The 25,063-nt window shown below is 27.4% G+C and overlaps 1 protein-coding gene across 2 annotated transcripts in view; it reads right to left on the reverse strand.

The window, feature by feature from the left end:
* The window catches only part of LOC107446349 (tRNA (32-2'-O)-methyltransferase regulator THADA), a 46,137-nt gene that overhangs the window by 15,241 nt on the left and 5,833 nt on the right, over positions 1 to 25,063 (reverse strand). For both annotated transcript variants that reach the window (XM_087159042.1, XM_087159043.1), the window contains exons 4-22: positions 22,734 to 23,353; positions 21,186 to 21,295; positions 20,971 to 21,060; positions 19,999 to 20,158; positions 19,834 to 19,927; positions 17,966 to 18,163; positions 15,840 to 15,992; positions 14,136 to 14,245; positions 13,876 to 14,051; positions 13,081 to 13,229; positions 11,651 to 11,824; positions 11,389 to 11,552; positions 9,937 to 10,068; positions 8,565 to 8,666; positions 6,561 to 6,668; positions 6,217 to 6,466; positions 5,308 to 5,536; positions 2,949 to 3,173; positions 1,003 to 1,195 (exon numbers count right to left, since the gene is read on the reverse strand). In XM_087159042.1, coding sequence (XP_087015168.1) covers positions 1,003 to 1,195; positions 2,949 to 3,173; positions 5,308 to 5,536; positions 6,217 to 6,466; positions 6,561 to 6,668; positions 8,565 to 8,666; positions 9,937 to 10,068; positions 11,389 to 11,552; positions 11,651 to 11,824; positions 13,081 to 13,229; positions 13,876 to 14,051; positions 14,136 to 14,245; positions 15,840 to 15,992; positions 17,966 to 18,163; positions 19,834 to 19,927; positions 19,999 to 20,158; positions 20,971 to 21,060; positions 21,186 to 21,295; positions 22,734 to 23,353 — 3,437 coding nt within the window. The remainder of the gene's footprint in view (positions 1 to 1,002; positions 1,196 to 2,948; positions 3,174 to 5,307; positions 5,537 to 6,216; positions 6,467 to 6,560; positions 6,669 to 8,564; positions 8,667 to 9,936; positions 10,069 to 11,388; positions 11,553 to 11,650; positions 11,825 to 13,080; positions 13,230 to 13,875; positions 14,052 to 14,135; positions 14,246 to 15,839; positions 15,993 to 17,965; positions 18,164 to 19,833; positions 19,928 to 19,998; positions 20,159 to 20,970; positions 21,061 to 21,185; positions 21,296 to 22,733; positions 23,354 to 25,063) is intronic.

The following is a 25,063-nucleotide window of genomic DNA, read 5'->3' on the forward strand; positions in this document are numbered from 1 at the left end:
CAGTTAGGATAATTTTTTGGTATTGGCTCACTTTCATTGGCTGAAATTTTTGGAATAATTTAGGTCATATTGTATATCTCAATATCTCTTGCAATTCTGCCCTTCTCAGATGTTTGTTTTTCTTCCTAATTAATATTATTTCAAACTTTATTGAGATTTGCATCACAATTTTTAACATACATACACTAGTAATACAATTGCTAAAATGAAATAATGTTTTGGATTGAAATTTTTGTTTAATTATAACGAATTTCTTTTTTCCAATTTTAAGAACTTTTCAATGCTCATAAGTTTATTTATTTATTTATGTTCTCAAAGGCATTTTTGCTATTTTAAGGGACTCTTCTGGGTTATCGAAATCTGCTAATATGAGATGTAATAATACTAAAAGAAATATAATACTAAAAGATATCTGACTAAACCCATAGCAATAGAAACATTAGTTACCAAATATTACCTTTTCATATTTAATAACATATATATCTGTAACAAATTCTTTCGCATACAAATGTTTAAAGAGAGAATAGATTTAAAATCCTTCAATTGCTTTAAAAAGAGTCTACTTTTTAATTGGTACTTACAAATCTATATAGGAAAATGATAAAATACCTTTACCATTATAACTTAACTTTAATGGTTTAAATCAATGATTTTCTTAAAAAAGTGAATGATTTATATTACTGCTTTTCATCATTTGATTTAATTGCTGTCACATTAAGTAGATTTAGCTTCTGTTTACACTAATATATGCAATTGCAAACTTTAGATTACCTTATAAATATTTACACTCAGTTTTGCTATAACCAGTATAGTATGAAATTTGACCAGGATAATTTATATTACCTGTATAATATGAAATTAGACATTTTGAAAGCTTGAGTTTCTTAAAGTGTGCTACATTACTTAAAAGATTAGTCATTTTTATAACTTAAAAACTAAGAAATCACAAAAAAATTTGAAATTTTTACTTTAGAACAAATACTTTATAAATGGAATATTTACTTTAAAATAATTTTCTTCTTCATAACTTTGAGTCTCTTTGAAGATTTCCAGCAATGAACAATATGAATTTCTTTGATTTAAAATTATAAATATGCTCAACATTTGAGCATTTAATATAGGAACTTGCACTTTTGTAATTACTCTATAGAGCAATTTCAGATGATCAATAATTTCAGTGTCACTGCCAGCTAATCTGAAATAATAACAGTACAAATAAATTGCCAAAAAATTTAAAATATGATTACCCAAACAATTTTCATAATGATAATTCATACATCAATTCAGTGAATTAATTTTTACACATTTGAACAGGATGCTTGGACTAATTGAAAAAATATTTATAAAAGGTTTGCTTTAAAAAAATCAAGAAGGGATTATATATGTTTAGTTTGTAGAAAATTTTGCAATTTCTTTTAATAGTTTGCAGAATCTTGAAAATTTCCATATCAATAATTCTACTTAAAGTTTGAGGATGATTTCATTGAATTAAGAGTGGATTTTGCACATTTTTGACAAATAATTGTAAGCTTATTCTTTAAAATAATTATTTTTATTAAAAATTAGAGCTTTTTTGTCAGCTAAGTAGTAATTATTATCAAAAAAAAGTGTAATAAAATGTAAAATTTAGGGCCTTCTTAAAAACAATAAGAAAATTTAAGATCACATTGTAAATATGCTCTGAATCTAACTTAAGTTGTCTTGAAAATTTTACTAGCTTTGATTTTACATTGAGAATTCTATTAAGCATTGCGAGGCGTGGTGGCTCAGAGGATAGAGCGTTTCCTTCCAATTAGGTGAACCGAATTCGAATCCCAGGGATGGCTGGTTCATATGAATTCTGCATCTAGCTTGCATAAAATATCCTCAGTAGTAGACAGATGATGGGTTAGAGTCCCCTTGCTGCCAGGCGTGATTTTCGTGGTTTTCCTCACCATGTAACTCAAATGCAGGCTAGCTCCATCAAAGAAAAGTCCACCACAAAGGCAAATTTCTCCTAATACTTGATCTAGGAGTTCTCTTGTCTCTTGGATTGGTTTTTAAATTACAAGGCTATAGAGTTGAACATTAATGGTTGTAAACCCGAAAATTGGGTCGGCTGTTGAAGGACTGTTATAAAATAATTCAGCATTGTAAAAGAACAATGCTTATCGTGCTTTAAATCTTGCAATAATGTATATTGACTTGTATTAATTTGCAATGAAACATAATAAAATTGAATTTTTCAATAAAGAAATAACCCAAATATATTTTTAAATATTCATTTAAAGTACCCGATCATTTTGACTGTTTATTGTATTCATCAAAACAATATAGTGTAATAAAATGTAAAATTTAGATCCTTCTAATTACGTAGCTATGAAAACTTAGGTGTTTATTTTATATACTTTGTTTCAAGACATATAACAAAATTTCTGAATTTGAAATTTCCTCAATTATTTTTTAGATAAACAATATATATTCTTGCTGTTAAGTAGAAAATAAACATCAAAACAGGAGGTAAAAATTCTTAAATTAAACAACATATTGAAATAAGTTTAAAAACTCTTAAAAGTTCAGTTTTATGCATAAAATTTAAATCAGTAAAGCTATTCAATTACATAAAGAAATTCATTTTTTTAAACTTAAAGAACGGTTTTAACAAACAAAAAAAAACAATGATAATAAACATTTGAAAATATTACATATTAAACATAAAAAACATATCTAAATTTTTAGGAAAAAAACTCGGAAATTTGAGTTTTTAACTTTGCACTTTTTATTTTCTGAACTTTCAGGTGGTGGGAATCCAGCAATAAAGAACTGGTTTTCTCCAATGATGTTGTAAGAAACAAGTGCATAACTGGGAAAACTCTGAATAATTTAGACTACAGTCTAAACACACGGAAGGTTAAACAAATTTTAAAAAATATAAACTATTAACATACTAGAAAAAGTGAACTACTTACAAATTGTTTCGCTTAAAGAACTTTTCAACTGTCCATAATATTCCATGAACAAAATTGCATTTCATATTGCCTTGTTCTAAGCTTAGTTTGATATTTTTACATAATTCAGAAATATCTTCAATTGTTATGACAACAGATAAAATCGATGATACGAGGTCTCTTATTTTCCAAACAGGGATCCCTAACAGTTCTAACATTAGACTCTTCAATTCCACAAATAATGTCCTGAAAATTAAAAGCAAGGGTACTCAAACATTAGAAAAGTTTAAGAATAATATAAACACAAATTTGTATTTGAGAAGTTAATAGTAATAGACAGGGCTGGAAGCCCAGAATATAAAAATTAAGGACTCAATTGCCCCCAAATTTAAGGATGTAGACTGCTTAATGGGAGCAACTTCCAGGATACCAACAATTACAATTTGCAAAAATGCAATTGGTAATAGTTTCAGTAATTCCTGCACTTAAGCAAACAAATAAACATTTCTCAGAAAACTTATGTGTGTGTTTTGTGGGGCTAGTTGTTTTCGACAATGTTAACCTTCATCTATGAAAAGGTACCCCACAATAGTACCCCATCACGTTCGGGTCACCAATGTGGGAAGAGTAGTTATCGACAATGTCAACCTTCATTTATGAAAAGGTGCCCCAACATAGAATCGAGTTAACATGTTTTATATACTAGTGAATTAGAATTGTATTTTTGTAGTGGTAGATACATTACAGTTTTTTTTTAAGTGATTGTTTTTTTTAAAAAGAAGTTATGCAATTTTTTTTCATATATATATATATATGTAAATAAAGTGGGAGAAAATTAGTATAAATATTGGAAATCATTACACAGTAACAAAATACAAGGATTCTCTTGCGAAAATTAGTATGATATAGTGATGGAAGGAGAAAAAAAGAGATAAGAGCTTTTTATATATTTCTCCCACATGGAATGTTTTGTACCATCAAGTCAAGGGTAATTGGCTTTAATAATGGAAGTAAACTAATACCATACTAGACACGCTATAAAAACTCAGGCGTTCATTTTATATACTTTGTTTCATGACATATAACAAAATTTCTAAATTTGAAACTCCTTCACTTATTTTTTAGGCAAACAATATATATTCTTGCTGTTAACTTCATTAAAATTTGGAAAATACAAAAATTTCAGGAATTTTATTGAAATTTTTATTAATTAATAACACTTTCTTTTTTAAGAAAATTAAGGACTACTTTGTGCCCTGAATAGACAATGCAATAAATATTGTTGCTGTTCATTTACGTCGCACTACAGCTGCACAATGGGCTATTGGCGACGGTCTGGGAAACATCCCTGAGGATGATCCGAAGACATGCCATCACAATTTTGATCCTCAGCAGAGGGGATGGCACCCCCACTTCGGTAGCACAACGACCTGCGCGTGCGAAGTCGAGCACTTTACAATAGAACAGTTTAACGAGGACCAATACCGCACACCCTCGGTCCCTACACACACTGATCCAAGTTGTCACCCACCCGCACACTGACCGCAGCCAGTGATGCTTGACTTCGGTGATCTGCTGGGAACCATGTCTTAACGATCAGTTCACTGCAGGACTGCAATAAATATTAATAGCCCCCTTACTGCCTTTACATAGATTTATACGATTTCTTGTTTTTCTTTTGAAATCTCTCATAAAAGAAAACCATTTAACACAGTCATAGCACCAAGGCTCTAAAAACACTAGGTAAAATGTCAATCCTGACAACTTTGATGCTTGGACATTTCGTTGGAAGCCATGTATGAATGCAGTAGGGGCACATTTAATGTGTTACATTAATCAAATCAATGTTCTTTTTTTTTTTTTTAAAGATTTTACCAGCATTATATTTTAAAGAATCCCTGATATTAACTGCTAAAAATTCTGTCTCATGATGCGTTCCAAGTGAGATTATATCATTTCATTTTATTATTTGGCCCAATGTTTCACAATTTTTAAAGCAATGCTAAATTTAAAATTTGTTATCAAAAAATATCCGAAAATTCCAATTATAAATTATGCAATATTTTGCAGAAATCAATTATCCCACACTGCCATTCCACCCATTACCATGGATAGTTGGGAGACAAAAAAATTAACCTAATGTCTATTGAAGAAAATATAACAAAATTTATAAAATATAAATAATTTTTATCTATGTAATCAATATTAATCTATCATTCTTTATGGCTAATAAGAACAATTAATTTATAAGCATAATTATCTTATAAGTATAATTAATAATTAGGTGAGATCCTTTTAAGTATGAACATTGAAACAAATACTATACTTTTTTTTTTTTTAAAAATTTACAATGTACCAAAAATAACTAAATAAATCTAACCAATTTTCTTCTTGAGGTGGATTTAATTTCACAATAATTGATAAAATTGGAATTAATTCTGAACTTAATTTTCCCTGCTTATGAAGTTTGACACATTTTTCCAACTGTTGAAGTAAGTACATTTCTAATCTTGGACATCGAGAGAACAATTCTGATGCTGAAACCATATTATATTCAGAATCATCTTCAGCTACTTTTTTCTGACCACAAATACGAGGTAAAAGAACACCTGGGAAAAAAATAGAAAATCATTTTAACATTCTAATCTTCTTTTTTTTTAAATCTAAAGACAAAACAAAAAAATTTACTGTTCATAAATACAAATAAATGTCGATTTTGCTTGAAATACTTATTTTCTTGTACACAAAATTAGTTTTCCATAGTTCTAGTAACAAATAAAAATAAATAAGATAAATAAATAAACATTAACAAGTGCTGTACATATGAAATTAAAATTGAGAAATAATATGCATTTTCCTCAAACTAACTTTTTGTTATAATTACATAAATTTATAATAATTATAATGCTAATATATATGTTATAATCTTAATAATGTTAATGTTATAATATAAATTATAATGTTATAATTACATTAATGTTTGAAAATGAAATTTAAAATAGAAATATAGTAAATATGAATCTTTCATTTTTATATCAGTTTCAACCAAAGACTATTTTTCTTTCTTAATTTCTTTGTTGAGTTCTCTATATCAAGCTTAATGATTTTAATGATAAATAAGCTCAGAGTTCTTTTAAAACGGTGTTGTAATGTTAAAAAATGAATTGGTTTGAAAAAACAGAAAAAGAAAGAAAAATTTACAATAAGCTCTGTAAAGAAATTATATGCAAAAGGAAAAAGATAAAACTTCCAAAATTACTGTACAAAGGTACAAATAAAAGTGATATACCGAATAGTTGCAAAGCACCATTGCGTACTGGCCACAGTGTAGAGGAGAAACCCGAGACACAGGCATTAATGAGGCTGTCCAAGTGCAGGAGAATTGCTTGAGATAAACTTGCTTCCATCACCAGCGCCTTGAGTATGTGATATGCATGAGCCTGGGGCAAGTCTGTTTTGTCACTGATCTCGGTGTCGGACGGCAAAGGCAGGCTCACAGTTTTGAGCAGAGCATTTATGATGTAGGGAAGCAACCTCCTCTAAAAGAATCATAATATACAGATTATCAATTTAATTAAATACAAATAACATTAAGCTACAATATGCAATAATTAAAGAAATTATACTCCGTACATTAATGTTAGACTTTTCACTTGATACTACAGCAAGGCAAAGCGATGGTAAGCCAGCAGATCTTCTGGTCACTGAGGTTGATGAAGCACCAGATAAGGATTCAAATACCTAAATAATAATAATTTCATTGCATCAATTTTAATTTCAATATAATATTAAAAAATAATGACAGTTTCTCTTTTGAAATTATGCTAATTGGTGGTCCTTAAAACTATATCTAAGTCATTAAAAAAAGAAAGAAAAATGCAATTGTTAAATTGCCCTTTGTTCACAGTTCTTGAGTTGTAGCTCCCATTTAAAAACAACAATTATTTAGTGTGAGTAACCTGAAATGTAAGACATTACCACATAGTTTGTTGTGATCAAATATAATTGTAAACATTACATTGATATTAAGTTGAAGTACATTATAAATTTGTTAACACAAATAAAACATAGCAACTAAAACAAAGTCATATACATATTACAGTTTGTAGAGTAATTTTAAACACTCTATTTCAAATTGTATTGCATGCAAAAAGACGATGGTATAAATTCACTGTGCAATTGTCTGCATTATTCTTTATTATAAATCAATAAAAATTCATTTTCAACTCTTTACGAATGAAATGGAGCACGTTTTAACTGCACAAAAGCTAAAATTGTACATTAAATACTGTGATAAACAAAAATATCAGATACCCATTATTATAAAATCAAAATGATGTTGCTAACTAGGTATGAAAAAAAAACTAAATTAATTTAAAATTATATAAACTTTAAAGCAAAAAAAAAAGCTAACTCAATAATGTATGATTTAAATTAAAGTAAGATAAACTAATTCAAATACTATGCAGATTATTTTTATGGGTTTCCAACTACTAATGTTCAACTCCGTAGCCTAGTAATTTTGAACCAATCCAGAAGACAAGGAAACTCCGGGATCAGTACCCCCAGAGGTATTGATTTGTTATGGGAACATAGAGGACTTTGCGACTTGACAGATTTAAAGTGCACCAGCCACTATTTATTACATGGGGAGTCTTCGGCCGGCCTGGAACACGAACTCCATGCAGATTATTTGTTTATATTTACTTTTATTGTACAAATTCATGCTTGAATACAGGATCTCACACATTGCTTCTGGTGGTATCCCTGTTTGATTGGCCCGGGCCGATGAACAATCTTGAGTGCAGGAATGTTAATGCAAGGCGGGGGTTATGAAAAATTATAAACTTGCTTCTCGGGTAGACTGGCCAACTGCAGTGACCATACGTTTGGGAGCACAGAGATCAATTATTGGGGTTATATCAAACATGAGTTTTATTAAATGTCAAGCCAATCGACAATAAAAAAATTATTTAGCCATTTTAAATTTAGGTAAAACCAAAATGCCAAAAAAGTTCAATAATAAATTGTAGTACACCTGTTATTATATTATGTTAGTGTACAAATGGTTGAAGAGAGAAAGATTATAAATAGACTTTTTATATCCAGTTGTCGTGATATTGAATAATAATTAATTTATTTTTATTGAAATAAAAATTTAGTTGTTATATACATTGAGAAAAAAATAAGATTTAAAAATGAATATAGACTTCAGAAATAAATAAAACTAAAAAGCTATGAAATATGTAATGCCTGTATTGGCATGAGGATAATTAACATGAATATAAAAGAGAAAAATTATATTTTATTGATTTTTTATTAACAATTAAATTTTGTTGTTCTTAGTTTAAGATTTATCTTAAGAAATTGCGATATTAAAAATTCAGACACACCAAGTTCACGTTATGCACAGCTCAGGGGTTTGTTTAGGTTGAAGACAAAAGAAGGGTTATAGACAAAAATCCGGTTAAGACTTCTAAATTTTATTTGAAGATACTTCTAAATGATAAGAGCTATTTACAACACTCTAATTTGATAACATTAAATCATATAAATAGAATTCATAATATAATATAAAAGAATTTTTCTCAACATAATTTTTTTAATTTGTATAATAAAATCAATAAAACATATTACCATACTAAGTAAGTATTTGCAGATTTCATCATGAAGTTTCTCTTCTTTTAGCAGTTGTACACAGAATTTATTCAATGCTAAACTACAAGCATCCACAACACCCTGAAACAAGCAACTCAAGCTATTAAAACTAAAACAATTAAACAAGGTAAGTGACTTTGAGTAAGTAACTGAAAACTGTCCTTGTTTAATTTTAAGATTTTTCAAAATTTAATTTTCATACATTTTAAACTGATGAAGCCAACTTAGATGGTGCTAAACAATTCTTATGACTTAAATTGCACAAAATTATTTAACAAAAATCTAAAAACAGACAACTGTATACAACTTAACATGCAGAATTGTATTAGCATAATTTTGTCAGAAAAAATTAATGCAGAGTTTAAAATACCCCAAGCTTCATATCTCAAATTCTGATAGGGTAATGCCTTGTATTTTACATGCATCAAAATATATTGCCAAATAGATTAAATATCAGCTATCAATGTTAGTAAAAATTTAATAAATAGAATTAAAAACATATTTAAAATCATTAACTAGGTCTTCACATCTTTGAGAATTGGGTTTGGGTCTTAAGATCATAAAATTCTGTATTTGAAACCTCTAAATGATTTTTTCCAATTTAAAGTTCATTTTATTCAACGAAAATAACTATTATTGGCTTATTTAGACGAAGGAAAAGTTAAGTTAATGTTACAAGTGAATGAAGCTTAACATAAATAAAATCACATAATAAAACATACTAAAATTTGGATTACCCTATCAAAACTTGTTGGTTCATGTAGTATTATTTGTACTTTTATTCATGTTGTTTTGTTTTATTCAAATCAATTCATTTACTAATAACTTTTTAATACTTTATTTTTTAAAAGATCCAATAACAAATTCATAAATTTTCAACTTAGCATAATGATTCTTCCCCTTTCTATCAACTTCACTTCAGAGTATAATTTGTTTTTAGAAAACAATAAATTACTGTAAAAACTGCTAGACAAAGAAATTTTTGTAAAACAAAAAAGGAACTAAATTCTATTCCAAGCTAAGTTTATGGTTGTTAGTTAAAAGTAACATGCATAAATTAATTTATTAAAAAAAAATTCTTTCTTGATGACGCTTTGTTTTGTTATTGATGATTTTAAATTAAAACTCTGATTTAGAATGAAAATATATTTCATTGGTGTAAAAGCTTCAAAATTTTATTTTTTAAAAAAAATAAGGAATAAATTTATTTCACGATACATTTCCTACAATCTTGTTCATGTAAACCGAAGTAATGGTTATACTTTTATAAATCATTATTTACTGTCAAAATTTAGTTGTCATTTTCTTAATTTTATGGTGAATTAGCTAAATGCAAGCATAGATAACCTACTCTGTGTCGACTTGATATTAATATGGAAGAGAAAATCTCAGCAATTCTTTTCAAATGATTCAATTTCTGGAATGTCTCTAGTTCAAGACAACAAAAGTAAGTAGACACTTCACATAACAGAGAGCAACTATTCTAAAATGAAAGAATAATAAATCTTGTCCATAAGTTTATTGCACGTTAAGGAAATTTAAATAATTAATATTGCTTATTATAACAAAACAATAAAATTTGATAGTAATAAAAACAATAAAATGTTATAAATTATACTATAGATATAAAACAAAGAACAATGCATAAAAAATTGGTAACACAACTAAATAATTTAAATAAATATATAGTAAGAGTTTAATATAGCGAGCATGGTATGTTGTGAGAAGTCTGTTGTAATGATTGGTTTTAAAGTCACTATCAAAGATTACGTATATAAAAAAAATTATTAGTCTTCCACCATTGTAGCAATTTTTTTAGACGGAAATAACATTTTCCCGCCGTTTAAAGGAGCAATTCTGTAAGAAAAAGAACAAAATTTGAGAAATTCTTATTTTTTTCAGGTGTTAATGTTACCGTGAATTACCAAAATCAAGAGAATGTCGACTTTCATGGATGAATGTCAACAATCACAGTCATTTTGGTGAATGTTGAATATCCGATTTGACATTAATTTATTTGTTGATATTATTATATTTATTCGATATTTTAATATCAGCTGAGAATAGATTAGGAAAAACATCAGTGTTCGGAGTACCAGTTGAATGCATACCAGGCAGTAGCACTGACCCTTAAAAAAACAGTGATCTAGGGCAAACCGGGTAGTGGCACTTAACTAGTCCCAACATATATTTCGGCCATTTACCAAAGCCAGCATTCGGTCATTGAAAGTATTCACCAGTGGAAGTCAACAACCACCAATTTCGTTCATTCACAATAACTCAATACAGAAAAGTGAAAAACAAACATTATTTCTCCTTACTCCCCACAATCTTAATCCTTTAAGTTTCTAAAGAAACTTGTGTGAGCAATTACTAGCCAATTTATCTTCCACCTTACAAAAGAAAAAATTTTCTGCCATTTTTTAAGCATCTTGTTCAATTTAAAAGAATACTCCTTTTTAGACCACATACCACAGATATGCCCCCTTTTTTCTATTAGTGGCAGCTTACTGCTGAAATCAACACTCAGTGTTATCAGGAATGTCAAAAGCTATTGCACTTTTATTGCTATTTTAACATTAAATATGTGTCTACGCTAAAAACAACAAGCCAGCTATAACAATAATTTCCTTTGTTATTGTGAATGGGTGTTATATTGTACTGTGTGTAAAAGAAATGATAAAAAATATAATTAGAAAGAAAGAAATATAAAAAGAGAATACCAAAAAAACATATTGAGACATAATAATTAATTATATATGTATATAATTTTTTTCTTAAGTTAATCACGAATTGGTATTACTTTAATGCTATGCCAACAGCATGACAAAACAAGTTCTACTTCTGCAGTGGTTGGCTTCTCTAAAATTTCTTCTTGATCTACTATTGCAAGATTAGATTGAGTTTTGTCCCTTTGTAAAATAATTACATTTTCAAGAGCTTGACCAATGTCCAAAAATGATGGACCTACAATAACAAAACAACACAAAAAAATATTAAAAAGAAATAATTTTGAGAAATATTCAAATGTAAAGGAGAGAACAAATAAGTTTTATGGATCTTACAATTTTCTTTATCATCACCACGTTTCATAACAAGTAACATGGACTGCATGATGTCATCACACAAATTCAGAATGTCATAAAGAAAATTTAGGGTTCTGTTCTTTTCAGATTGGAAGAGCTTGAACACAACTCTGTTAAAACTAGACAAACAGTACTCTAATGCCAATAATAAGCCTAAAATAAAAGGTTTTTGACTTATGTCAGTAGCATTCTAAGTTAGAATAACTGAATAATATTTTATAACTATGTAATAAAACAAATCTCAGCAATTTACAGTTTATAATACAGAATCCTGCTTAACACTGAAAATAAGAATAAATGTTTTTAAATGATAATTTAATACTAAATAGTTAACTTTATTGATAGCACTGTCTAATTTAATAATACAAAAACTAAAAAAATGTTTTTTATTTATACAGTCAGCGCTCTTTAGTACAACCACCATTAGTGTGACCCTTCCATTGTAATGACTGCTACATGAAGCTTCATTTGCTGTTCCATAAACACAATGCGAATTTAACATCCATTAGAACATCTCGACTAAACCATTCATTTAAATATAGTGATTGACATTTTGTTTCCTTTTTTTTAATTCTTCGAAAATCACTTCAAAAACAGTTGTTACACATTTTTGCACTTTCAAATCTAACATTTTCCCATTGTGAATCAATCAATAACATAAATCAACAGAAAACTATTTAAACCCTTATTTCTTTTGATGTTACTGCTTAATTAACATGATATATCTTGAACTGTCTATGAATGAAAACAGATTGACAGGAGAACCTATTCTTAAACCAGGAGGATATATATATATATTAATTTTGAACTTATATATATATATATATATATATATGTAACACAATAAAGAAAAAAAGGAAAGAGATTAATCAAGATAATTTAGATAAAGAATATTAATTAGTTTATTTACAAATTTATTTCCTGAGAAATATGGAAAAATTAGTTAGTATAGAAGTATTTCCATTATTTTGTCTAACCAATGGATGTAATATAAAAACATATTTTTTATATATAAACCCATATATGTATACAAACATACATATTATGTATTTATATAAACTTATTTAATCGATATCAACACATATTATGAAGGAATTTATTAAGTTTGATAAAACACATCGGTCCATAAAGTAGAATAATATTTTAAACAACTCGATTTCCTTTATAATGTTACTTTATTAAAAAATATTATATATTTTTAAGTTTTAACAGCAAATAAATATAGGTACCAAGAATTTTACTTTTTGAGAATTTATACCTTATTAAACAATTTACTTCATTTTTTTTAATGGAAAAAGCTTTGACATATAAAGATTACTGTTTATAATTAACTAAATAGGTCATAACAAAAAGGAACATTAGAAAAAATACATACATGTAATAATAATAAATGGTAGAGATTGTCTTACCATGAATTGGTTTTGAAGCAGCAGCATCTAAAAAGTTTTCTTTTGAATATTTCAATTGCTCTTTGGTTGATTCTATAATTTCATTCAGAAAATCCAAAGCTGAACAATATTCATTAGAATTGACAACATTTTCATCATTCACATAAAACCTAAATTTAAAACAAAGTAAGCTGAGACTCTCAGCATAAAGTAACTATCAATTATTGAAATGACATTTAATCATTTTATCTACTCAAAATAGCTTTCACCAAAGAAAATAAAAATTAGACTAAAACTGTGAAAACTTATTCAATGTTAAATAATAATCTGTCTGCAAAAGTTAGATTTCTGCAATGCAATTCTGTAATGCTTAATAATCAATAAAGTTAACACTTTGCTGACCAGCAATTGTACACAAAAACTGTGTCATATTACCAGCTACTATTTTTTATGCACAATGAACAGAGCTTTTGCAATATTCTGTATTGCTCTGGGTTTCATAAATTGAAACTGATATTGCATGCATACGAATATTTTTTTAATTACCACCTTTAATATACAATTTTAAACCATTGTAAAAAAAGTTCAGTTTCTATTGACAACTAAACTGGTTTTGATGCTTTAAATTTTATCTTCATTTTAAAAATCAATTCAATAAAATCAATTTTAAAAATGATTCATCATTTTTCAACTGCATCTTTGAAAATGTTGTTATAATATATATATATTAAGGGTGGTAATTCTTGAACATCGATAAAAGTCAAATATATTTTGAATATAAATTTACATCAATGCAACAAAATAAAAAAAGCATACTTTTTAAAATAAAGGCAATAAAGATGAGACCCAGCATCATTATTTCGATAGTCAGGATGATTACACAAATCCCGTGCATGGTTTAGGATGAATTGCGGTTTAAAAATAGGGCTCTCATTTTCTACCAAGGGCCATTTAGTAAAGTTTACAAGGAGGTAAAAAGCAATGGTGCGAATCTTTAAAGAAAAAAAATTGATTAAAAATATATGATTTAAGAATTGGAACATAATTCAGTGAAGAAGAAAAAAAAAGAAGTATACCTCATCAGTAAAATCTGTTAAACAGGGTAAAATATTCAAAAGTGAATCATCTTTAAGAAACAACCATAAATTGTGAGATTGGGCAATTTTCACAATATCTCCAAATTTTTCTGAAAAAAGATAAATTTTATCAGTTAATAGGCAATTTTTACAGCAGACTTTTGAATATCCAATTTTCAACATAAACAATTTTCTATGCAAGACTCGCTAAGTTAGCCCGAAAACATAACTGATTGCTTTTTTATTTTAAAAAAAATGTAAGCAAATTCAATAAATTTTTCTTACAATGAAATATTCTAAAGTATAACTTAGTTATTCCACATTATCTTGCTAATTACATGCATTGCAAATAGTAGCAATTATTCAGGATGTTCCCTAATGGCATTTCTTAATATAAAGAGTCTTTTAAAATAGCAAAGAAAAAATAAAGAGTAAAGCAGACATACAAAAAAGAACAATCATACGGGTGACAAATGAACTACTCATAGCCTCCCCAATTTTTTAACCAATAGCATTATGATAGCAATTTAGTAAGTTTTACGTACTGTTGACCTTTTACTCACAAACTAGCCGATACCAATCCATTTGAAACTATGTAGGCTTCAAGCCACCTTCCCTCGATACATCACTATAACAGTTCAGTGTCTTAATCACTTTGCCATTGGACTCTTCATACTATTATCAGTGTTCAACCTAAGTGTTTTTGGAAGGGCGGCCCGCCCCACCTGCCCTTTCATCCTCATAAATGTACCCTCTTTGCCCTTTTCGAAAAAATAAACCGCCATCCCCTAAGAAAAATGCCTTTTTTATTTTTTCAGGAAAAAAAAAAATTTCCTAACCACCTGTTTCAATGAGAAGTCTATTTCTGATTTATTTTGTTATTGATAATTATTTACCTTTAATTTTTAATTTCATTCCTTCATTTTAGTAAGATTTTTTTAATGTTGTCTAGTTATATAGATAAAATTTACATGATATTTGGCCACAGAGAAGTTCATATCCTTTTTTTGGGAGGGGGGGGGTATATTGAATTTTTTAGTAATTTTAAATTCTACCATTAAATTTTTTTTTTTAATAAATACCTTTTATTTAAAAATGCACATTTAAATGCTTATTTTTCATAATTTTCTGCTTAAAATGAACAATTATTAAAATTGTTCATTAAATAATCCTTCTTTTTTTTTTTTTTTTTTGAAGAAAATATATACACAAAGATTGTCTTTTAGTTTATATCTTTAATTATTTTTTAAAAGCTTCGGCTTTTTCTGTTAGTGTGGGAATTACTGTGTGAGAATTACTTTATAAAATATACTCTTTGATCCTCAATTACACTTTTATACTAGTGAAAAAGCGTAATTGAGGATCAAATTCAGTTATTACATAATATTACATATATTGAAAAATTTTAATGGTGTTAAGTGAGAGCCCTATTCTCAACTCAAAGTTTCTTTTTCTGCGAGTAAGCACCCTGAACTTTTTTATTTCTAGGAAGAACTATGTATTATGTGATATACAACCATACCTTCCTAATAGGAAACTTTTGTTCCAGAATTTCCGACAGTTTGTTAAATGTTGTTTAGAGATTTTAATTCCATAATTGCAGATAAAAATGATCAAATTTTGATTTTTTCTTTCTTTCTAAATCATTTAAAAATAGATTTCATTATAATCGTTCTATAGGAATGTCAATAAATCATAACTAACTTGATGGTTTTTCCTTCCTTTTACCGCCAAGAACAGATACAACAAACACGTCAAAAATAGTATCGATCAGAAGAAGGGAGACACGCCGTCTCTGGAAGCAAGCACCAGGGTGTGTGTTTTTTACAGATGTCTTGAAAAGCCAGTCAACAAACTCTACAAAGAAAAGAAAATTTATAATTATTTTTTTTTAATAAAATGCTAAGAAGAAATACTTATAGTGTAATGCTATGTCTTAGATTTCCAATTTTTATAATATCAAATGCTACCAACACAAAATTGACAGAGCAAAAGTAAGATAAGATCCTAAACTTAAATAAAAATCATACTTTAATCATAAATCAAATAAACTTAACTTATAGATCAAAATTTTAAAATAATAAAAAATTTTAATTAGCCTTTTTTTCATGGGTTAATTTATAAATTAACTAAGGTTTTTATAATATAGGGTAAGGTTCACCAAAGGTAAAGTTTAAAACATTAAAAAACGTTGTTTAAAAGTTGTATTCAATAGTTATGACATGATAAATATTAACCGGTTTAGAACTTTTAATATTCTCCTAACAGGGTGTAAGCTTTAGTTAAAAGGACAGAATGAGAAAATAATTGTTCCAATTTATATCAAGAAGCAAAGAATTATTTTTATGAACCTATAAAAATATTGAGAAAATATTGTGAGATATTCTCATTTTCATTCAGATATTCTCATTCAATATTTTCTCAATATTGTAAAAATATTGAGAAAATATTATAAAAATATTATGAAAGAAATAATTTAATTTAACTAATCAATCAAAAGATATCATGTGAAAAGGAACTAATTAGAATAACATTAAAGCAACAAAATTTTGAATCGCCATAGCGGTTAAACTATAAAAGCCAGCTTTTTAAAATTTCGTCCACCCTTTCCCCTGTTCTGGGGATGCACAGTGCTGACGTATACTCAGTTGTAGATGGAACATGGCTTAGAATCCTCTATCTGCCAGGCTTACCGTAGGAGGTTTTCCTCTCCATGTAAAGCAAAATTTGGGTTAGCTCCATCAAAAAGTTCTCCACAAAGGCAAATTTCTTCCAATACTCGATCCAGGAGTACCCTTGTCTTCTGGATTGGGTTCAAAATTACAAAGCTATGGAGTTGAACATTAGTAGGTAGTCAAAAATCCATAAAATTGGGTCGGCTGTTCAACGACGGTTATAAAATGAAATAAAATAGTTAAGCATAGGCCGAGATAGCCTGGTTGGTAAGGCACTAGGCCCATGTCCAAGAGATCATGGGTTCGATCCCTGTTGGCTGAAAACTCCCTGTGTAGTAAATGGCGACTGATTCACGTTAAATCTGTCGAGGTCAGAAAGTCCACCAAGTTCCCATAACAAATCAATACCTCAGGGGATACTGATCCAGAAGCTTCCTTGTCTTCTGGATCAAAATTACAAGGATACAGAGTCGAACATTGGTAGTCGTAAACCCAGAATTAGGTCAGCTGCTGATCGATGGTTATAAAAAAATTAAATAAAAATTTTTAAGCATAGACATTTGACTTTTGTAATAAATTATGCTAAACTTACCAAGAAAGAGCATAATTCTCTTTATATTTTTCTTAATATACTTCCATGCTGATACTTAATTATTAGACTCGGAAATTAAGAGTTAGCATCAGCATGATATTATAGGAAATCAAAGTTAGATTTCTTTATTTAATATCAAAGTTCTTTTGAAAAAAATAAATAAATAAACGAGAACCTGTTGCACTTTTTTTTTTACTGTTTTGCTACTCCAAAACGTATTGCATATTCCATATTTCTTGCATTTGTATTTTAAATTAATCATACAAAAATAGTTTTTATGTCATCTTTATAGAATTAATGATGATAATGTCATAGTCATTTAAAAGTGTCCATAAAATATGAAATTACGTTTTAATTTCTTTAGCATTTTCTTTCACCTACAAAATGTCCTCCATTTTAATGAATTTGGGACATCATTGCCACCGGAACAAAAACCAGCATTCTATTTGAGGTCTCATAAGAGATTTGCAGATATAGATTATATAATGTTACAATATTTTCCCCCTTTAGGAGGGAGAGTTATAAAAATGATTAGTTCCAAATATTAACATAAAATTCAAAACCTATTTCAGAATGTCCAAAACAAATGCCAGGATTGTCTTTCGGCATCAAACGGTATTGTTGCACTAAACTGTCTCTTATTCTGACCAACAGTGTTCTCATTTGAGCAAGAAGAAGTTGTTGAAATGAAGTTGAATCTATGTTAAGATTAACCAGAATGAAGTCTTTCAAAATGTTCAATTCCTCTTCAGAAACGGCCTCTAAAATAAAGGAATGTTGGAATTTATTAGCAAATCACAATTGCTATGAAATAAACTGAAATATGTTCTAATCTAAACAATGATCAACAATGCATATTGTTTAAAAAAAAATTTCTCAAAAATATAATTAAATTACGAGCATGGTCTAATTCAAAATTATTGAATATTCTAATTCAAAATTATTCTTCACCGGTATTCTACAGTAATTTTCCTTCATAAGACCCTTTCATCTGAACATGGATTTGTAAGGAGCCATTCATATGAGAGAAAAAAAATATATTAGATGCCATCATTTAATTTTACCATATAAGAGGTTGCTTTTTGAAACTATACTATGCCAACCTGTGCTATATTTTAGCAAAATTTTTTGTGCTAAATTTTTTTAAAAACTTTTTAAATCAATAATTGTATTATTTAGAAAATAATTTGTTAAGCGCCAGTCATAATATATTAATCAATACATTGCTTCAGTTTAATTTGTTTTAAATTTTTTTCATTATCTTGTAAATTTTAAAATAATTGTAACTTGCTAAGGGCATTTCAAACATTAAATATACATACAAATTTAAGGATTTTTTTGCTTTTTTTGTAGCTGGAGTAGTAAATAAAAACTGCGTTCAAATAAATACATTTTCATTCTCATTCTTTTATGTGTATAATTGGAGGTTCAGTTATTTTGTTACCTGGCATTAAGAATTAAAAATTAATAAATAAAATAAATACATTTAAAATGTGTTAAATATGTAAAATATCTTAAAAATTTATTTTTATTTGTTTTCCTACCATTAATATTAAAGAAAACTAATTTATCTTCAAATAATCATGTAGTGGTATTTGGATGAAACATGTTAAAAGCATTTCAAGCACCATTTAGATAAAATCTGTTTATTTGTTTAAATTATGAAAATTATAAAAAAAAAATTTATTTAGGAGCCTAAGAATCCTAGGAAAATATCTTAACTATTAGGGGAATTAATGGGACAATTTATAACAAAACATGCAAGTAAAAAATAGACATTTAAAAAATAACATAAAAAATGGATTTACAGATAAGAATCTCAATTTGTATTATTCAAACATCATAAATCATTTAGCAGATTTTATAAACAGCAATAAAAGTCATACCTTTAACAGCTCATAATCATGGTAGGTTACTTTTGCAACAAACATTATAAAAAAGTATTTCTAATAGCAATTAATATGTAAAGTAAAAAAATGTTTCAAGAATTAGAATTACAGAGTAAAAAATTTTTTTTGATATCATTAAAACATACCAAGGATCATAAATTCAACAAACAGTTTTAAAAAATCAAATCAAAAAATCTATTAATATTAAAAATTCTATGAATAATAAAAATAAAGTTCAAAATAACAATGGCAGGATATTGTTTAAATAGATAATACTATAAAAATAACTCAAAGTTTAATGAAGAATAACACACAGCTTAATTGCATTGATAGTCTTATGTAAATTGATTTAAAGCAGATTAAGTTATTAAAATCTGCACAGCACACTTTATTGAAACAAAAATAAGAATTACAAGTTGTACACTAGCTTTAAAAAAAAAAAAAAAAAAAAAAAAAAACATATTACTTAAAGACATACTCAATTCAACAAGAGCATCGCATAAGAAATATGGTGATCAAACTAAGTTTAAAAAAGCACACACCTGATTTTTTCGAAGAACAACATAAAGTAGAGAGTATTTCCGCACGAATATGAATTTCGTAATGATGCAAATGTGCCCGAAGTATTTTGATTTCCTGTGAATTATAACACAAACAATTAATGTTGTGCAAATAACTAAACAACAAATTTTAACAATTAAAATTACCTTTTCTTGAAGAGAATGTACACCAGATTCTTTTGCTACCCTCTGTAATATCAACTGAGCAAAAACTTGTGTTTCACTTTCCAAGAGGAATTCATATGATTTAGGTATTGTTTTCATGGTCCAAGGTAGAATGAGATTAACAACGTTTTGAACAAGGGATCTGTTTTAAAAAAAAGAAACATTTTTGAAATAATCCTTTAAAAATCAGCTTTTACACTGCAATCTTTAAATGAATTAAAACTCTGAAGTCTAAATATTGCATAAGTTACTTTTAGGCAACATATTTATAAAATATAAATAAAATAAAGAAACGAATGTTTGTTTATAGATTAAGATTTGAATCTTATCCATTTAAAATGTTTCAAAATTTCAGGAGGAATATTGCAATAGTAAAATCTTCATGCAAACAGGCATAAATTTTTTACAACTCTTTTTTGTTTTTAGCAACTATTAACATTAAAAAATTTTATTAGAAAATACAATATTCCAGCTTAAAGGAATACCATTGGTTCCAGCTAACTCCATTCAATTAAGCAGGTTATTCGATTAAAAGGGGAGTGCATTATTTAATCTTTATGTTAAAATTTTGCCCAATTTTTTTAATGATATCTGCATAGTACAATGTTTTGATGTGATGATTAACTTAATTTCATAATCAATAAACAGTCATAATTAAAGCTGTCAGAGTTAGTATCATAAAATATAAATGTCATTTAAAGTTATACAAAACTTTGAATGAAAAATATAATACAGGAACTAGTGAAAAATATAACTAATGAAAAATATAATACAGGAATCATAGTATTTTATTTCTTCTGAAAAGCATTGTACATGAATGCATTTTCTTTTAATAATAGAATATTACATCCAATTATGCACAAATTGTGTGTATTTGTATATGAGTCACTTATTTTACACTTTAATATTTCCAATTGCTTAGCTTATAATAATCTTACTTATGAAAATTCTTACTTATTCTCACTATTTAAAGAATCCAAAATAGGCTTTTTCCACCATTGACCCCATTCATTCAGAATAACATCTTCAGAAGGATTAGTATTTCTAAAATGTGAAGAAAAAAAAGACATTTTAAATGCATAAATAATAAATATAATGAACAATATTTTTAATTTTAACTAAGAATTATGAACTTCTTGAGTTATTAAAATTGTTATGCAGAAATTTACCTGATAACAGAGACAATAGACTTATAAACCTCAGAAACAGCTGAAGAAGCATAACCAGCTTTCATATTAGTAACAACTGCCATAGGTACTTCAGGATAATTAGTAAGGTACTAAAAATAAAATTTTATTTTAAGAAAGATTTTAAAAATGTAGCATGGATAGAGTAAATGATTGATCTAGTTTCAAAGAACTGTTTATTTACAAGTATACAAGGGAGTAAAATGGGAATGCACAATCAGATATACATTAAATTTCGGGTATATACTATAAATACCCAATGCCTGCAATCTTCAGCAGTGGCACGCATCTAAATAATGTTCTTGCAGCATTATAGGACTATTCTTTTAAAAGGCAAAGCTTAAGAATATTTGTACTGAAAAATTACGAAATTTTATCTTTCCTAGACTGATGAAATTGGAATTAAAATGTTAAATGAATCATAAAGATCTGATGATCCATTTACAACAAGCTTTAAATAAATATTTTTCCTGTTGGAACACTGTAACACATAGTGAGTTTTGTTAATACATTATTCATTATAACTCTCTGAATAGGTAAACTAGAAGTCAAATTTATGAGGGTTTAAATGTATAAAAAAATAAAATATGTAATAAACAAAAATATAAATAATGGGATTTTATCAAAAAAGTTGTGGGTGTGTGCTGTTTTCCCACATTTCCTTTCCATTACACCCCTGATCAAAATTAATTTTTCCCACAGGCCACAAGAAACTGTCAGTGAGCCACTACTCACCTAACCCTGACATACATCATAACATACAAAAATTACAGTCTAATTGATTGTTTTTCATCAAATTGAAATGAAAACTTAGTTATTTCCTATACTACTCTCTCACTGAAGATAAATTTTTATTAAAATGTTTGCTTACATAAAACAGGGTGCGTAGCCATATTTTTTAACAAAAGATAAGTACCTTTTAAGCACTTTTCAAGCACTGAAAAAATATTTTTAATCACTTTCCAAAAAAAAAAAAAAATATTTCATACTTAAAATCTGTGCAGCAGAAAAAACTATTTTTTTCTATCGTTTATAGTTCTTAATTTATAAACATAAAATCAATAAAATTTTAAAAAAACTTTACATAATTATGATAAAATAACTAGTTTCTGATAAATATTGCAGGGAAAATCGTGAAAATCATGCATTTTTTGTAATTTAGAACAACAATCAATACGGCCAAGAAAAATTCGTTTTTTAAAAGATAGAAAATTAAGCACCTTTTTACAAACGTCGAATAAAAAAAAGCACCTTTAAAGGCTTTTAAAAAACGTACATCAAAAATAAGAACTTTTTAAAAATGCTACGCACCCTGTAAAAGTCTCACTTGGGCATGAATTCCGCTATCTAACATGATCGTCAGGATAAGTAAAAATGTTCTGCCACTAATAATAGAAGATTATATGGATGTAATTTAAAACAGACAACTGTCAAGCTATTTTAGTTAACTTATTTTTACATAAAAAATTAAAGCACAATCAATATTTTACATGTAAAACAATGTAAAAGGTAATTAGAAAAAAATATTACTTTTTTATAGTCAACAAATTGAAGAAGCACAGAGAGAATAACATATTTTCCTTTGATTTGCCAACTTAATTTCAAAGTTTGGTCTAACAAAAAATTGACCATATCAAAATCTTGTCTGTTCAACAATTCTCCTTCAGATTGGGACAAATGAATAAGTAATCTATAACATTCTTTGACAAATGTTGTAACGCCCTTCACTGGACTTTCCAAATTGGATTCTAATAAACAGAGGGTTTTTCTTACCACAAAAGACGTGCCTGAAGAAAATATGGCTTCTGGTTTGCTATGAAGTACTTTTGAAAGGTACTTTTCACACGTCCTGAGCCAACTCAGCAAGACACTGAATGCATGATATTGTGAACAACAGGGCGATGAACACATGGAACAAATGTATTCAAACAATGATATAAGAAATGGCATATCTTTATGGAGTTTGGAACTGAATAAAAAAATATCAGAATTTTGATAGGACAACATGCCATGTAACATGGCTATTTGTGAGAATGAAGGAGCCATTCCATATATAGAGTCATTCAAATTGTTGATAAAATCTTCATCTTCAACCAGATTTAGGGAAAGGACTTTATGCAACTGTATCTCATCCCTCTCTAGAAGAAAGTCTGAAATGCACAAATAATGAGTTACTTTTAGTCTAAAATACATAAATTATGTATTCTGAAATACATAATGAGTTTTGGTATCCTAATGAAATGAATGATTAACAAGTAATTAAATTAATAACAAGCATGTATTTACAAAAACAAGCAGTAAATAAATACACTGCTGTTCTTGTTATATTTTGACATAAGAGTAAGGACTTTTCGGAAAAACAACAGTCAAAGTCCTTAGCAGTTACAATATATATAAAGCCCACTAACATTCATAAGCATAGTCTCTTAACTTTATAAAATTTTAAGAAATTTAAAAATAATATTTTTCAACAAAAAATAATTTTGAAAGTTTTTTTTCCCTTCATTTTTAGTAAAAACAGGACTTTTTAGGAATTTATGTAATCAGAACGATGGATAAATCTCTGTAAAAAATTTTAATTTTAAAAAGGAAAATAACTGAAAATTTTGAAAACATGAAATTTCTTTATCTCAATATAGAATCACTTCAATAATAACTACCGTTTAACAATAGTAAAAGCCACTTACTTTTTTGAATTGTTTCAGTCATATTATGGCAGTTTACTATTTTTTAGTTTAAGACTTTGCAGAATTTCGATAGTCCTGAATATCTTTGCACCACATGAAGGGAGAAATTGTTTTCTCACCTCTTTACAGGTCTTTATTTATTTTAATTAAGTTCATATAAATCTCTTCATTCTTATCTTTCTTCACAGAGTTCCAACAGTTCAGTGTAATATTTAAAGATGTTATGTAAGACAAATAGCTGACAAAGTCATTAGTAAGAAAGAATTATTTATAATTAGGGAGAACTTATAGAAGTTAATGATGAATTTCAATAAAATTAAGAGAAAAAAAAAGAAATTATTAGGATTGTGTTGTATGGTAATTTGATTAAAATTATAATCCTAAAACCGGTTTTACAGTAAAAATACATAATGAGTCCAAAGAGTCATCTATTAGTTGGGATCACATTTCAGTGTTGAATTAAGCACTCAATGAAAAAGCTTTGTTTATCACCACTGTTATTGGTTTAATGGATATCTTTCCAGACATCAGTGAAAAATCTTCAACATTTTTAAAGAAAATAATTCTTTCAGTTTAGAATTCTTTAGTCTAATAAATAAGTTAGATTGCATTCCCTAGCTTTACTGGTATTTTCTTCCATTTTGCAATTTCAGCTCTTATTTATTATTTTTTTATAACTATCATTCGGTCCTTTATTTAAACTTAAATTTTTTTTTTGTGAAAACTATAGTATTTTTTTATTGCTTACTATAAGAATAAATATTTTATTTTATAGACATTTATATTTTGACATGGCACTTTTTCTAAAAAATAAGAGTCATATAGAAAACGGATAATTTTAGAGTGTAAAAAAATAAAAGAGTTTGAATTTGAAAAAAATATTTCTTTTTCTGTTTCTCTCACATTATTTTTCTCTTTGCTATTTTAGTTCCTTTCTGTATTTACTTTTAAAATTTTATCGATATTTAATATTTTTATAGACAAGTAGTAACATTTTTTCCCCCTTTACTATTATTATTTTTCTATTAAAATGGATTGTGATGCCATAATAGCATGCATTGTGATGGATTGTGATGCATTACATATTCCCTAACTTTTAAATTTCTTTTATTTTATAAATTTAGTCATATCTAATCCTTTTTTAAATTAATAAATGAGTTAATTAATTTTAAT

The sequence above is a fragment of the Parasteatoda tepidariorum genome, chromosome 3, assembly GCF_982258835.1.
Source record: "Parasteatoda tepidariorum strain Cologne lab strain chromosome 3, Ptep-v5.0, whole genome shotgun sequence".
In the NCBI taxonomy this organism is placed as follows: Eukaryota; Metazoa; Arthropoda; class Arachnida; order Araneae; family Theridiidae; genus Parasteatoda; species Parasteatoda tepidariorum.